Source organism: Pleurodeles waltl, chromosome 4_2 (genome assembly GCF_031143425.1).
Source record: "Pleurodeles waltl isolate 20211129_DDA chromosome 4_2, aPleWal1.hap1.20221129, whole genome shotgun sequence".
NCBI classification, from domain to species: Eukaryota; Metazoa; Chordata; class Amphibia; order Caudata; family Salamandridae; genus Pleurodeles; species Pleurodeles waltl.
The window spans coordinates 32355835-32373042 of NC_090443.1; the positions used below are offsets into that span (position 1 = coordinate 32355835).

Below are 17208 nucleotides of genomic sequence, written 5' to 3' on the forward strand. Positions count from 1 at the left end.
CCTCCCACATTTGACACTAAAATCCAGTTTTGAGTAGTCCCTGCAACAAACTCAAAGACAGAAGTCTTGTAGAACACAAGTTGAGTTCAGCAATCCGACAGTGGATTCACACAAATCGCTTTAGCATTTAGTTTCCTGTATTTGAAATGCGCTCCAGATATTATATGTAGGCACAGCAGACCTGTCAAACAGGCTGTGATATTGAAATGTCAACAGAGGCCCGTTGTGATTGGGGTCTTAGTGGCTGTGGAGACAAAGTAAGTTCCCTTCCTAAGTGTCAGCTATGATTTGCCTGTGACCGGAAAAGCCTCTTTGATGTGTGCCTCAGGTGACATATGAAAAACTCCAGCAGAGCAGTCAAGCTGGATCTGACATTTAAGCAGGACCTGTCACTTTATTGCCAGATAGAATCCTCCCCGCCCCCTCGCATATTCTGTGAGGTTCAGATGGATCATCTCTGCTCATTCAGGTCAGCCTATTGTTTGCTCCTGGCACAATTTCACACTTCATTCACATCTATATAGATGATAATTACTGGCTAACTGAAGGGAGAGAGCAAATTGCAAATTTAGCTTCCAGGGACTTCAAACAGGGCTAATGTGATTTGCTAAAATTCAGCTTTCCAAAATATGTATTACAATTCTAACTTCACTAGTGAATTGGGCTTGTAAAATAATTCAGAAAGTCATACGACTCCACTCTATGCCACTCCACGCCGCTCCACTGTACAAAACTTCACTCTACAACATACCTCTCTATGCTGTTACACTGTATGAACCCACTGTACCCGACTACACTCTGTGCCACTTCACTTTACGCCAGTCCACTGGATGCTACTCCGCTATATGCTTTTCCACTCTACTCCATTTCAATGTATGCCACTCCAATCTATGCTATTTCAGTGTATGCAGCTCCACGCTACAACCCTCCACTCAATGCTGTTCCACTGTATGCCACTCCACTGTTTGCTACTCCACTCTATGCCACTCCAATGTATGGCACTCCGGTCTACACCATTTCATTCTACGCTATTCCATTGAACACCATTCCAATGTACACCAATCCACTGTATGATATTACACTCTACCCCACTCTACAGTATGCCACTTCACTCTATGCTATCACACTGTGTACATCTCCACTCTATGCTATTACACTGTACGCAACTTCACTCTACACCACTTCAGTGTTCGCCACTCCACTATATGCCACTTCACTGTATGCTATTCCACTCTACATCATTCCACTGTACACCACTCTATGCTATCCCACTATATACAACTCCACTTTACAACACTCCACTGTAGGGTATTTCACTGTATGCCACTGTACTGTAAGCTACTCCACTGTACACCACTCCATTCTACGCCACTCCAGTCTACATTATTCCATCGGACGACACTCCACTGTACTCCACTTCACTGTAGGCTATTACACTCTACCCCACTCCAGTGTATGCCCCTCCAGTCCACACAACTTCACTGTATACCACTGCACTGTAGGCTACTACACCATATGCTTTTCCACTGTACACCACTCCACTGCACCTCAGGCAGTTCCACATGTGCCAAAGGCATCACATACTCAAGACTTTTCTCATGTAGCTCCTTTGCCTGCCACAAATGAGAAAGAAAAATAAGGGGACACCGGAAATGACACAAAGGATGACTACCAGACTGAGGAAGATGACATTCAAGGTGCAAATGACTAGTGGCATGCATACATTTTCCTTGATGGTGCATTTTGGTTTTTCTGCCAAGAGACAGCCTGCCAGGTGATGTCGCAAAATTCTTCTTGATCATTAACGTGGCAAAACCAAGGTTCAATATGGTCACCACTGTTTAGGCTGCAAAGTGTCCCTTTTTCTCCACTTAGGTCCATTCCATTGTAGCTCATGTTTGGAGGAGGGGCTCTTACAGAAGAAGAACCCGGCCATGAAATCCATTGATGTTACCTACATCCATAAAAAGTATTACCCCCAGATTCCTAACCAGCTTGCCTTTTTTAATTAAGTCATGACAGACTTGAAGATCTCTGATCTGGCACAGAGAAGATCCAGCAACTCCTCAGTGCCATGCACATTGCTCTGAGACCACAAGGGCAAGAAGCTTTACACAATGAGTACAATAATTTAATGGCTTTACAGCTGCATTGGTGAAAGTGGCCACAGCATCTCCTATATTATTGCTTTATGGAATGCAACTTTGCCTGAAGACTTTTGAGCCTGACTACTGCAAAGCATGAGCCAAATCCATTCTTAACGACAAAAACAAATCTCTGGTGTACTAATTGATGCCTCACTAGATGCAACATACACCAGCGCTTAACAGCAAATGGGGCTGTGGTGAAGAAGTGATGACGAGGTATGGGTTGTTATGTAGCATATACTTCTACCCAGAAATACACCCAAGAATATTAAACATTCCATTTGAAGGCCGTAATCTATTTGGGAAGCAATTCAGTTTACATTCCCATAAAACTGACATAGAGCCAGCTATATCTGGCAAACTCTCCATGAAATGGGCACAGTCTTTCCGCCCTCCTTAGGGGGCAGATGGGGCAATAGCCCCCGATCTGTCCCAGGGTGGGGCAGAAAGCCCTGGGTGGGGGGGGTAGAAAAACTGAATTTCACTAAAAAATTACAAGGGGAGCAAAAGCCCTTGCCGAAGGGGCCGCGCCTCCTCTTTGGTGTCTAGTGGAAAAGATACCATTAGAAATGGAAGATTTCCCCCCTTTCCAATGATACTTCTCACATGAAATGAGGAGATCGGTTAATTTCACTTTTGTTTTCAGTGAAATGACATCAGTGTGCATTGCTCGCTGATCATGATTTTACTGAAAACAAAAAAACTCCTTCAGGAGCTGGGAAAGCTTTTTCCCAGCTCCTGAGGCTGTTTTTTTGCAGCAGGAAATCCCTTAGTTGCACCCACCAGAGGGATTTCCAGTGCCCTGTGCGGGGATGGCTGGGAGCTGTCCAACGCACAAGAGCACCATGGTGTCGGATGATTCCCAGCCGTCACACAACTGATTAAGATTGCTTCTGAACAAAACAAAAAGCTTTATTGAGTCTTTTGTGAATTGGAAGGAACTTTGTTAGCCAGCAATCCTCTGCCCCTCCAAACCTGCACTTCCACTGTTCAATTTAAAGTTGGAGGAAACCCTGGGGTAATGTTGGCAGACCTCCATTGGCTACTCTTATGTTAATTCCTTACTAAGCGGTCTGTCTGCCTCAGGCCAATTAGGGCATAACCGACCGCCCCAAACTGTTGAGGGCGGAGTAACCATCCTTCATTTTCCGTACCTGTGTCTGACGTAACATGGGTGGGGATAATGCTAAATGACTGCCATGGTCAGGGAGAACATTCTCCTTGATTCAGAGCTATTTGTTTTTTGATCATGTGAAGCAAACTTCAGGTAACGTTTTCAGAGCAGGAGCTGTAAACATGGCGTCCACTCTGCAAAGCTTCAGTGCAGTAAAATGAGCTGCTGTTGTTATACCCCCATTATAGCACAGAAATCCCTGCCAGGCAAGTTCGGATCTATAAATAGGGTCAACAATCATCTGCAAGTGGGGCAGATGTCATAACCTCAAGCCTCCTGGCAGATTGTCTACCAGGGCATAGATAGGACCCACAATCTCTTTCGATAGAGCTCTGTTTGAATTATGGTACCATTTTCTGTTTGAATTATGGTACCATTTGCACATCAAAACAGTCCCTGTCAAAATATATAGGGGGTCATTCTGACCCCCAACGACCGCGGGAGCACCGCCAACAGGCTGGCGGTGCTCCCATGGGCATTCTGACTGCGGCGGTACAGCCGCGGTCAGATACGGGAAACCGGTGGTGTCCCGCCGGTTTCCCGCTGCCCAAGGGAATCCTCCATGGCGGCGCTGCAAGCAGCGCCGCCATGGGGATGCCGACCCCCTTACCGCCAGCCTGGTTCTGGTGGTTTTGACCGCCAGAACCTGGCAGGCGGTAACGGGTGTCGTGGGGCCCCTGGGGGCCCCTGCAGTGCCCATGCCAATGGCATGGGCACTGCAGGGGCCCCCTAACAGGGCCCCACCAAGATTTTCAGTGTCTGCCAAGCAGACACTGAAAATCGCGACGGGTGCAACTGCACCCGTCGCACCCCTTCCACTCCGCCGGCTCCATTCGGAGCCGGCATCCTCATGGAAGGGGGTTTCCCGCTGGGCTGGCGGGCGGCCTTCTGGCGGTCGCCCGCCAGCCCAGCGGGAAACTCAGAATTACCGCGGCGGTCTTTTGACCGCGCAGCGGTATTCTGCCGGGGGGACTTTGGCGGGCGGCCTCCGCCGCCCATCAAAGTCAGAATGACCCCCATAGTTCCATAAATTTTGCTCATGCAGCTTTCTAATAAACAGTTGCCTGGTAAACTCGAAGCACATTCTACATGAGGAAAACTAGCTACTGTTCCTGAGAAACGTTTCTAAAGTACATATTTTAAAAAGAAAAAAAAACTGTGTGGATAGTTTGCATACATTCACAATACATTATTGTTTAGGCTCAGACAGTAGAGTGGGCATTATAGTTTGTCAAGCAGCTTTAAAGATTCTTTTCTTTTAGTATTTCTCTTAACAATCACACCTGTGGAACTCACCTTTACCGCTTAAGCACGAAGGAATGTAGAGAAAATGGGATGGGCTTCCCAATCTATTCAACACATGACTGTGAGTGGAGGCCCATATGCAGTTGGGAAGGTCCTTTACTTTTAATCCTAGTTCTGAATCATGAGAGCATCTTTACTGAAGTCATAAGCAGCCTTCTCACCTCCCTCAGTTCTTAATCCTTTAATTTCACGAATGCCTCCAGACCTGTGTGATGGAGCCACACAGTTTTTTTGTGCTGCTACACAACCTATATGTTTTTTCACCACATTCAGGGCTATGTGTTTGTGCATATCCTCCATCAACATTTCATTGCAATCTGAAGATATAATTAATCAATGTTTTTTTGCATTCCTCAAATGGACAAACATAAATCTCTGAACACCAACCAAGGAAATGGTAACAGAAATGTCTAGAGCTGGCAATGAATGGCAAACGGATTTTCCTAGGCAATGTAGGCTACACGGTCCATTATGTAATATAAGCGTAGATCATGAAACTATGGCCAGATCCATGTTTACAACGTCCTATTCATTTCATGACAGGTATCAAACTCAGGATATGGAAAGTATAAAAATTACATATTTTCTAAATATGTAAGACATAAAGAATCAATGAATGCAAGCCAGGCCTTCATTGCACTGACTTTGTGGTCATTAGAACTCTCTGAACATCACTTTTATTATATTTATAGCAGTCTTTTTTCCATAACATGGTAATTCCCTCCATTCTCTCTTAAGCAGGAACATCTCCCTGCCAAGACTTGAGCCCCATCTTTGTTCCTTTGGGTCTCCTGAGCATGTGGTTACCAGACATTATAGATTTTCTATGGGTTCAGGGTGCCGGCAGGTCGTAAGCTGTTTTCATTGCATTTTGGAAATGTGGAAAGCAACTCCACACTAAGGGCCATATGTACGAACTCATTTTCCCATTGACACAGAATAGGAAAAACCCTTTGATACATCTGGCCCTAAAAATGCCTATTTAGGATATCTGACTTTGGTTGCATAAATCACCCCCGGGGCTGTACAGAAACCTATGAAACCCATTTATTTTTAACATCTACACATCGTAAGGTACCCCATATGTAGGTGGGCCTATTGCACAGGACTGGAATAAGCCAAAATTTTGAGCATGGGAATACCACTTTCACACTATGTTGGCGTCACACAGTCACTTATTTATCCTGTTATTTCACGTAGAAAAGAGTTCTATCTACCCATGAGGTTCTGTTTTAATTGGTAGAAGAGTGGAAACACCAGGTGGCTGGAATTTTGCCCATCCTCCATACGTTCTGGAACAGAAATGTGAGGAAATTCTGTTTTAGCCAATGTCTTACCTATTTATGGAATTCTGGGCAATAAAAAGTGGTGGCATCCTCGAAGGCCACACTACCAAGGACTCACCAGGTGACTAGTGTTTAGAAGTGTTTGGAGTTGGTAGGTTTCCCCAGGTGATGGATGCCGGATGCTGTTTGGATTTTTTGTTATGCTAAAATTATTCTAGAAGCACCCGTTCGTGGTGTATATAGGGAAGCCAGTAGGTTAAGTGATTGTAGGATTTACACAATGTGGCGCTTGAGCCTCTTTAAAAGAAATAAGCTTGGCTGGTAACTATCCATTCCAAACCTGGTGGGCTATAAAAGTTGCTGGTTCCTTGCATGTTTTTACAATTTTGCTGTGTCTACTGCCTATCAGACAGTCTTTCATGAAATTCCTTCTGTTTTAATTAGTTGTCTTCCCCTAGCAGACTTTCATTTCAGTACTGTGCTCCAAAGCTGCTTTACATATGTTGTTTTCTAAATTGTAAAAATTGTAAATATTTGGAAAATTAAGCCTGATAAGGCAAATATAAAGGTTATTTTCATCAGGAGCGGCTGGCGTGGCTGGGGTGGGGTGCGGTGGGTGCACTGAGGGCACGGGAAAAATAAAATAAAATAAAAACGTATCTGCTTTGCTCCCGTGCCGTGCTCCTCTCCCGTCGCTGCTTCAGGTACAGGCTCCCAGCCTGCCCTGCGCCAATCCTGACACTGCTCAGAGCAGCGTCAGGATTGGCTGGGAGCACCCAGGCAGACTGGGATCCTGTGCAGCCTCTCTCCAGCCCCGCAACCGTGTTGCTGGGCTGGAGAGAGCCCTGTGCGCATGTGTTTGGCCGGCCCGAGACGGTCGGCCAAACACACATGGGCTCTGCGAGAAGTGCACAACACACTCCCATCAGCTTGTCACCCCCAATGCCCTACCCCTTTTACATGGAAAGTATAATAAACAGAGTTTATAATCCTTTCCATGTAAAAGGATTAGGAGCGGTTGCTGCTGGCTGCGGGGGGGGGGGTGGGGTTGCCGATGCTCCTCCGCCCATATGGAGGAGCTGCGCCTGATTGGCATTACAAATGACAGGTCTTATCTCTTTAAATCTGCTCAGATCTGTAAATTGAGACTCTTCCACGATCACTGCACGCAAACAGGAATTAAGTTTGTAAGAATCCCGTTACTGTTTCCAGCTTCACCTTGGTGGGAGGAGGGGGTGGGGGGGTTGGTTAAAGATGCTTCATGAACCCCAAAGTGTGTATGTGTGAAAAGGATCTCTACTTGCATATGTAGTGTTGATTAAAACACTTTCTTTTCTTCTCCAGACAGTGAGGGAAAATATGAAGCGTCGATGCAAGTGCCACGGCACTTCTGGCAGCTGCCAGTTCAAGACCTGCTGGCATGTCACTCCAGAGTTTCGCTCTGTGGGTTCCATGCTGAAGGAGAAGTTCCAGCGAGCCACCTTCATCAACTCACATAACAAGAATACAGGCGTCTTCCATCCACGCCGGCTCAAGAAGAAGCGGCTAGCTAAAGAGCTTGTGTACTTTGAGAAGTCTCCCGATTTCTGTGAGAAGGACTCCAAAGTGGACTCCCCTGGCACACAGGGGCGTATCTGCAACAAGACCAGTCATCAGATGGACAGCTGCAGCAGCCTATGCTGTGGAAGGGGGCACAACATTCTGATGCAGACGCGCAGTGAGCGCTGCAACTGTCGCTTCCACTGGTGCTGCTACGTTCTCTGTGAGGAGTGCAAGGTCACTGAATGGGTGAACGTCTGCAAGTGAGGGACTGCAGCCAGGTCCTGCCCAAGCAGGGCTTTCAGGGGCTGCCATGTCTTACATTGGTTCTGAGCACTTATGCCTATGAAAGCCCCTATAGGCCCATGGATCAAGCATTGTAATACAACGCTCTGCATCTTTGAATATTTAACATATTAGTCGAGCGTGTTGTTGAAAAGGCATAGAAAAGTACCCATTGTGCATTTTAAGATTGGCCACAACATGTGAATGTTCCATGGAGCAGGTTGAGGGAGGAAAACACAGATGACAAGCAATTGAATTGTTCACCTTGTAAATCTAGTCAGGGTGGACCACACCAAGAAGTAGAGACAAAATTCTGTGTGCCACACCACCACAACTTGCAGAATTCCACAAAAAACTAAAGATGTGGACCTGTCTTTCAAAGCTCTCACCAGTTGCAGAGTGAGTTGTTCAAGGATCTAAACCAACAGTCCTTCTGAAATTATCGCCAAAGGCATGGTTTTGGCGTTAGGCACTGTGGGTGCCATAAGAGCGTTTCGAAGCAGAAGAATTCTTCCTGTTGGTAACCTGTTGTGGAGCCCACTATGGTCACCAAAGCTACACAAAAAAAACTGTATGAAAAGCTATTATAGGTAGGGGCACAGCTTGTGAGAACAAGTCAGGGCTGCGTTTGGCGCCAAACAAATGAGGCTAAAAATAGACCTGTTTATGGGAGAAGCACAGATAATGGGAATCCCCTTGGCCAGCAGCTGCGCTCCTGCAGCCCACATCAAAACAGTGTCCTGATGGCACGAAGAGCTAGATTCTGCTGTTCCAACCACTGCCACCAGCGGCAACAAAGCAATAAATGTTACGGTCTGGCACTAGTGTATGCCCTCTCAGCAATGGAGGAAACCCTTGAGAAATTGAAAAACAAACTTTAGGTACTTGGTACACCTCTGCTTCTATAGTGTTCTGAAAGTACATGTTTGGTATCACAGGTGCAAGAGGAAGGGAATCCGGCACATGAACCAAACTATTTTCCTGGGTGTGAATCAAAGTAAAAAAAACTTTGGAGACATATGGGCCCAGATATATTCTAAAGTGGCGCAGCGCGGCGCCAAAAATAGCAGTGCCATGCTGCGCCACTTTGGAAACGCAGAGGTTATGCCATATTTAGAGGAATACAGCACATCCCTGCTTTCCCCCTGCGCTGGCGCTGAATTAAGCTGCCTAGCGCCAACACAGGCATCCTTGCATCATAGTGCAAGGGTGTCTGCGCTGAGGGTATAGATTGTTTGTGTGCAGGAAGGTGTCACTACCTACACATCAACAATCTATAAAGGCGATTTGGCACTTCTATGTGTGCTGCAAAATGCAGCACACTAAAAAGTATTAAAGGATCATTTTGAATGACTGTTTATGTGCAGGAAAGTGTCCCTTCCTGCATGTAAACAATCATCCATGCAGAATGCAGCACACATAGAGAAAGCAAAAAACTAGTAAGAATAAAACCATTCCTTCTCGTTTGGCACTGTATCAGGTTTACGAAATCTGAGGCAGCGTCAAAAGCAATGGGTGTTGCAGTGGAACGCCAACAGCAACACCCATTGCATGCCCCTCTGCAATGGAGGGGCCCGTATTTACAAGGAGGCGTTATGCCACAATAAAGGGGCATAACACCTCCTTGTAAATATGGAGCAGTGTTTAGCGCCACTGGAGTGACACGGAAATTGACACTCCAGTGGCGCTAGGGGATCTTCTATGTGCCCCCTGGGTTATATCTGGCCTCACGACACTGGGACCGAGATCCCGCTGTTGTACCTTGTACACATAAACAGTCATGCAGTGGACCCCTCGCCCACCTGCTGTAGATATCGCTGGATGCTAGGACACTTTTGTGGCTACACCTAAATGGTGGCAGCTTGTAGTCTGACTACTCATGAAAGTTGGGAAGAGTCGTGGCATGTTCCTGGAATTTTATCGGTGTGTGATCCTTCCTTGTGCATAAAGCCAGTTAAGTGAGGAGGGGCTGCCTACAACAGCTTCTTCACTGGACCAGTGGTGTCTGGGTGGAGGCAATACTCTGGTGATGCCATTCATACCGTTTTGAAATCATTGGAGTGCATGTCTGGCTGTGGGAGGGGGGCTGGTCAATTAGGGGAGATCAAAGGAGGTTATTTATTCAAAAATGTATTTTGTCTTTCTAACTACTAAATTAAACTGCAACGTTGTACTTTATTACATTGTCCTTTTCTAATTTGTTTGTTCCTGTTCGTTTGTCTTTAGCAGATATACCTGTTCTTTTAATTCTACTAGTACCCAAGTTTTCAGCATATGGTATGAATGTATGCCAGGCCACCTGGAATGCTGAGTCGACACTACTAATGGAGATGTACATTCTCCGTGACAGGATCTTCATCATATTGATATCAGCATTTGAAATCATTTTGGTGTTTTTAACATCCACTGAAACACACTCTAGAAACATTATCTAACTTTCTAAATTACGAAGGCAGAAACGAAATTTGTGGATTAAATTAATTAATGTAAGCTCCGACAATGATCATCTCCACAGCATCAATCTTAGTTCTGTTTTTGTTTTTTGTACGGTAATATTGTTTTAAGATTTTCCTTTTGGGCTTTTTCTTCTTTCGTTATTTTATACTGGCACCTTTGGCCCTATTTTCTCTTAGCTCCGCGTGGCTCACTTGCTTGAAAAGAGCTGAGAGTTAGATTTATGGGAAGGATCCTCATTGGTGACATTCGAGGCTCTCCAGAGGTAGTACGGACTGCAAGACACAGAACGGTTCAGATACATCCAGATGGTGCATGCCCTTAGGGAACACATGGTTGGTGGCATGCAACTGGTGGAGGGCGCGCAGTTGGAAAATCGACTCTTCCTAGACCCTACACCCGAAAAAGCCATCTCCCTGACATACAAAAAGATAAAGGTTAGCACTCCCTACACTTTGCAAACTCTAAAAGACAACTGGGTATCAGATTTAGGAGAACTTGATCATGACGCATGGGAAGAGGTCTTGCAGAGCCCACGAGTTGTCCCAGTTGGGGCAAGATTCTGATTAATTCAACTTCTCATATTGCAACAGATCAAACTATTCCAGAACACTTCTACCCAAAATGAGAAGGGGAGACTCTGCTCTAGATTTGAGAGGCTGTGGCCAGGAGGGCTCTTTTATCCACATACTTTGGACCTGCCCAGTCATTCAGACCTACTGGGAGGGGATGACACAAATAATGGTGCAGGCACAGAGCTTGGAAGTCCCTTTGGGTGCAAAATGGCGTCCTCTCAATATAGAGGGTGAACTGACATGGCCCAAGTACTCGGAATTGTGGTTAATAGCGGGGGCCAGGGTGGCCAAGTGCAATGTGGCGCGAACCTGGAGTGCCTCCACGCCCCCCCCCCCCCACTTCAGGGTCACTGACTGGGAATTGGGCATGGACTGGTGCCAACAAGTTGAGATGGTGGTGTATCAAAGCATGTGATACCAGCAGAAGAGGGAGAAGGTTTGGGGTGGCTGGGGAGCCTATATGGATACTGAAAATATCAGAGTTGTGAGATGGGGGATACTGGGACCCTACAATACTGAGACTTGGATATCTGTGGTATGTTTGCTATTACTAAGCATTGACCACATGGTGAGAGGTCCTGGGCTTGTGTATGACACCTTGCTGAGCTTCTTGCTTGTCACCGCAACTCTACTGTTATTTTGGTCTTTTTTTCCGATTTTTGTTTTTGCAGCAAAACAAATAAAATGATTTAAAAGAAAAGAGCTGAGAGGTAGTGTGAAAAAGACATTGCAAGAAAGCTATTCAAAGTCTCTCTTCTGTATTACCATACACAATGAAATAGGGAAGTACCCTCAATGCAGTTCAGTAGCTTTGAGGATGTTTAAGAAAAGAAGGGAAGACTGTTCCAGTATAATTTGGGTCTTTTGGTTAACAGGTCCTGTTAGGGATCCTAGGCTTCTTGAATTCCCCTCAACAGAGAGTTCTAGAAGCTGAGCTGGTCTTCTGCTAAGAGAGAGTAGATTCATCCTCCATTCAAAAGACCCTGCAGTATGAGTTTACATCTGACATCAATACATGTCTCTCAGAATTGGTGATCAGATTATATTCACATTAGAGGTGGAGGCACCCGCCGACACAATCATCAGACTGTCGATAGGCCAGACAGCACACTACATTGAGATGCCTTTTTCATAACTGGAGTCTTCTAAAAGTAAGATGTTACAGCGGAATAGCACCTGTTGTAAAGACATTGCTCGTATTCAAAGTATCATTCAATGCCAAAGTCAATATTATTTTAGAAGGTTTCTTTTTACCTCTGAGAGACGCTTCTACTTGGATCTCCTCAAAATCACCTTTCATGTATCACGTTTAAGGGAATTCAGGTGCTTGTCATTATCAGCTTTTAGGGACATGCAGAGCAACTTGAACTTGTACTTTGAAACTGATTTTGCCAAAGAAGGTTCAGGTTCCAGTGGATTTCAGACAGCGTGCTTAACTCCAGATTGGAACACTTCAGATTCAGATTGGGATGACCTACAGCCACACTGCCCTCCTAATTACATGACTGTGAAGCCTTTGAAATCTTCCCTTCTCTATGATCTTATTGTTTTTAGAAACATTTTGCTGTGACCACAGCTCTTTTGGATTATTGTGACAGGTCACTTTGTTACATGTTCCGAGATATGTTCCAAACATTTCCACAGTACATGGACTTCTATGCCGTAGATTTCCTTGGTGAAAGAGAAGTAGACTGTGTGTTTTAAAGTTACCAGTCTCTGAACCAGGTATTCCTGTTGAGGTGAGTATGCCTGCATATCATGGATGCCAAATATTGATACCAGGAATATCAGATTCATCAGCATTGGATCTTTCATAGATTTATGTCCTTGATTATTCCCTGGCATTATAATGGGAACCCTCAGTAGTTAATGTTCCCGTAGCAGTATTTCAATACTGCATTTGCCACAGAAAATAAATGAAAGACCTCCATAATCCAAAAGTAGTTCATGCACTTCATTTTATGAGTCAAAGTCTAGACAACCAGTGAGAGAATCTGGAGTCCAACATTCCTCATTGGCTCTAACTATCAGTTGTCTACTGCATGGTTTCTGGCTACAATAATCTTCTGATGCCTACTCATTTTGTCTTTAGATTCACCTTTTGAACCTCCTTTTCACAGAAAAACCTCTAATTCTTTTCTGATACAGAAAGTAGACATTTTTCTTCTTCCTCTGCTAAAGACTACCCAACTGGGCACCTTGGCTGAAACTTCCCAACTTCCCAATGAGAAACACTCCTTAAACAAATTGAGATGTGTGGAGCTAGTAAGTGTTTTTACAGGTGACCCACATGCAAAAGTCATTATTTGCCTTCACACTTCCTGCCACAAACCCAGCAGGTGTGACACTGATTGGCTTTCAGCAACAAAACTTTTAAAGACACAGAGGGTGGGTTGCGGTGATTCTTGAATGTTTAATCTCCTGGGCCAACATTTGAGAAGAGCTCTTCTAAAAACAAAAAGCATAAGACGGAGATGACCTCACCAAAAGATCTAGTCACAAATACTGTCACTGAGTCCTGTGCAACTCCCACAAATAGACCTTCTGTACCTGTTTTGAAAGCACAGACTTCTGGTCAGGATGAGGACGCCCTTAACTATGTCTGGGTCCAGTTTGCCTTAAAAAAAGAAGTATATTACTAAAGAAGAGTCATCAATGACTTTTCCAATGACAGGAGTTGTGTCTATACCGTCAACCACAAAACCTTTAACGAGTACATTGCCAATGAAGTAAGGCCTTATATCCATACTAAGGCCCATATTTATACCTTTTTAGTGCCGCATTTGTGCCGCTTTTGACACAAAAGCAGCGCAAAATTACACAAATGCACTGCAAAAAAAGTACAAATGTGGGCATAAAAGCCTTATCAGAAACAAAGACAGCAATAATGAGTATGTCTTTGTTGTAAGCAAGTAAAGTACCAGTTGGATTGAGCAAACATCCACCATTAGCAAATTCAATACCGACAGCTAACCCATCATCGTTCACAAAACTGTAATTGACAAAAATGTCATCACTAACAAAGTCAGCACTGATGGTGAACTTAAAATCTCCCCTCTGTGACAGAGTGTCACTATGTACAAATAAACTCAAAATTTAACGGTTTCATTCCATATTGACCCTTTTTGTATACCACTAAAACCAATCACTGAAAAAATTAATTCCATTTTTATAATTGGTTTGGGGTGATTTTTTAAAGTCTTTTTATGATCAATTGTGTGAGATAAAATACGAAATGGGATGTGCAATTTTGTGAATACTACTGATTTTATGGATTATTTCATGAGCATACCATAGGAAGTTTTCATGAAATTAATGAGAAATAATATTTTTATATACACATTTTTAAGGGGAATTGTTTGTGCTATACAAAGGGGTGTCTGCTGAGATGTAACAAAAATGTCCCGGACGAAGAAGAGGGAACTTCATCATCCTTCAAGGACTCATCACTGGATGCTTCAAATACGAGATTCAGGCAAGAGCGGGTTTGAGAAAGTACAGCTCGCCCTGCAGCACAACTCTTTGAGCAGAGGTCCAGTCTAGAGTACTGGACATGCCATTTAGCGGCCAGAATTTGTTTGGCTAACATGACAATGATGCCTCCCAGGCTATAAAATGGACACAGACATGGCAAGGTCATTAGGAGTACCTCAAAATTGACAGACCTGTTCTCCTACAGAAGACAACAGTTCAATCAAAAACATTCCAGCTAGGACCTTCCACACCTTTTTGGCCCTTTCAACAGGGCTGTTATTCCCTAGGTCCGCAGTATGGGAGATGTCAGTCCGGGATAAGTACGCTGCAATAACAGTGGAGCTCATTGACCAACAAGAGCCAAAAGAGAAGCAGCAGCACATGACTTCCTGGGAAGCTTGCCTCCCTCAACATCCATACCTGTGGGTGGAAACTTCCCACAGCCTGGTCAGTCTCACCCTGGCAGAGGATACCAATAGAGCATGGCCCTACAACAGAAATCACATCAGAACTACAAACAACGACTCCATCAACAGTACACCATCACCACTTGCAGGCTCTAAAATGAAAGATAACCAAACAGTTACAGGTTGCTGCCAGACAGCCAGTGCCAGATCACAAAAATCAAGGATTTATTCACATTTATTTTCCAATCAAAAGAATGATGACCTACTCTAGATCTGCGAGCAGTCGAAAAAATATAAAAAAGCAAACATTCCAAATGATTTTGTTAACAGATGTCTTACAATCCACCAATCATAAGATTTTGGAGGAACAATAGATCTGGAAGATGCATATTTCCAACTACTGATACATCAATGGTACTGAAATTACTTGTGCTTTATGGTAAATAGTCATCACTACCAATTCAAAGCACTGCCTTTCGGCCTCAAGTCAGCAGCCAGAACGTTCACGAAACTGGGTCTGGGCTGCTAATTTGTGTCTTCATGGTGTGAGGGACTTCGCATACTTCAGAAACTGGCTTATCAAGGCTTCATCGTCAATTCAAACATCTCAAGCAATTTGGAGGATACTATACTGAAAAAATTGGGCAGAAAAAAATGATTCTTGTTCCACCACAAGAGATCTTATTCCTAGGAGGAAACATCTGTGCTCACCTCATAAAAGCTTATCTATTCCCAGAAAGAGCAGATTTTTTTTTAATTGGTTCAAGATATGAGCAAAAAGGAAAAAACCACAGTCAGAATATACAAGGTTCATCTGGGTATATCATCATCATTCTTTCCTCTAATCCTACAGCATCAGCCCAGAATGAGACCCCCACAAGAGGGGATGGAAACAAAATGGAAGCATGTCTTAGGCACAGAGAAAGCTACATTACGATAACAAAGACATGAGACACACTAGGGTTTGGTGGACAGCTAAAAACAATATTTATACCAAGCAGGACCTTTACAAGGTCAAATCACACTTTCATCTGACATAAAATGCCTCATTGAAGGGATAGGGAGCACATGCAATAAAATCTGTCCACAAGTCGTTTCTAGTCATTGCAGGAGGAAAACGTACAAAAACATATTGGAATCATTGGGAGCCAGGCTAGCTAAGAAAGCCTTCCTAACTCCAATATCACACCAAGATGTCAGAATAAAACCAGATAACATGACAAGCCTATATTATGTTTGACAACAAAGGGGTACCCAATCGAAGCAATTTTGAAGAGAAGTGCAGTGGTTAAGGCACTGGATCTACATCACAAGATCAAAATATTACAAAACGATACAGCAAAAACCCTAAGCAGAAAGTATGTGGACTATCACAAGTGACAACCGGACTCAAGACAACTGAAACTGATTTTTCAAATATAAGGCATGCCACTTCTGGAACTCTTTGCCATGCCAGAGAATGTCAAACGCTAAATCTACACAAGCAGATGGCGATATCTGACGGTCAATGGGATGTCAGAGAAATTTGCATTGGACGATATTGTATGTGATGTTGATGGACCTTTGGAGGTTGGTGGTGGGAGTATTGGATCAGAAATGGTGAATTTACTTTCATTTGTATGGAACCATGCCTTTTCTGTACCTTTATTGCAAAATTCAGTCAAATTTGTTTATCAAAAAAATTAAATTGTATATTCATTTCTCACCAACACTGCTGATCCCGAGAATGCTATTGAAAATGATAAAGGAAACATGTACCCTGATACTAGTCACCCTGGAATGAATAGGCCAGCCAATAAGGTTAAAAGACCCACAGGAACAGTGAATAGAAACCGCCATCCACCTCAAACTAGATCCATATCTTTTTTCTGATAATCAAAGGTACCATACCACGATCCGGCATCCCTGTACCTGACTGCCTGGTTGCTGCAGACCTAGAAATATGTTGTTCTGAACATGTCAGTAAACAGCAAGAAAATTCTACAGGTGTCGAGAAATAATTGCACTGTTAAAACATGGGGGCATATTTACAAGCCCCTTGCACCACCTCGCGTCACATTAGTGCCATTTTGATTGATGCTAAGATGGTGTTAAAGTGGCCTTTTTGCCGCGCCATATTACAAAGTGGTGCAATGCATGCATTGTGCCACTTTGTAACCCCTTGCTCCACATTATGAATGCTTCAGGCATAATGTATGCAACGGGGCATTCCCCTGTTAGGAGGCCCATAAAAATAGCGCAGTGAAACTTACAAGCTTTCACTGCGCCATTTTTAGCATCATTTTTAACTCCTGACTAAGGCAGGTCTTAAAATGACACTCCCATTGTTTTCAGTTGGCCTCCCTTTACTTTGCCCGGTTAGCGTCATAAATGTTGATGCTAATCTTGCAAAACGCCACAATAGCATCAACATTTTTGACGCTCTTGGCCTAACCACCGCTATGGTGTGTTGTATTCTAAATACGGCACAACCATGGTGTCATTAGGTGGTGGTAGGGGCACGCAAGAGAAGTGGCGCATTCTTGTAAATATGCCCCATATTCTTTAAGATTATTCAGCAAA

At 44.0% G+C, this 17208-nt stretch overlaps 1 protein-coding gene across 2 annotated transcripts in view; it reads left to right on the forward strand.

Annotated features, from left to right (window-relative positions):
* WNT10B (Wnt family member 10B) overlaps positions 1-9914 on the forward strand; it is a 124377-nt gene extending 114463 nt beyond the window's left edge. Inside the window, exon 5 of one of the 2 annotated variants that reach the window (XM_069230494.1) lies at positions 7257-9914. In XM_069230494.1, the coding sequence (XP_069086595.1) occupies positions 7257-7718 (462 nt within the window). In that variant the 3' untranslated portion in view covers positions 7719-9914. The remainder of the gene's footprint in view (positions 1-7256) is intronic. The other variant, XM_069230495.1, reaches the window with a different exon arrangement.
* The last annotated feature ends 7294 nt before the right edge of the window (positions 9915-17208 follow it).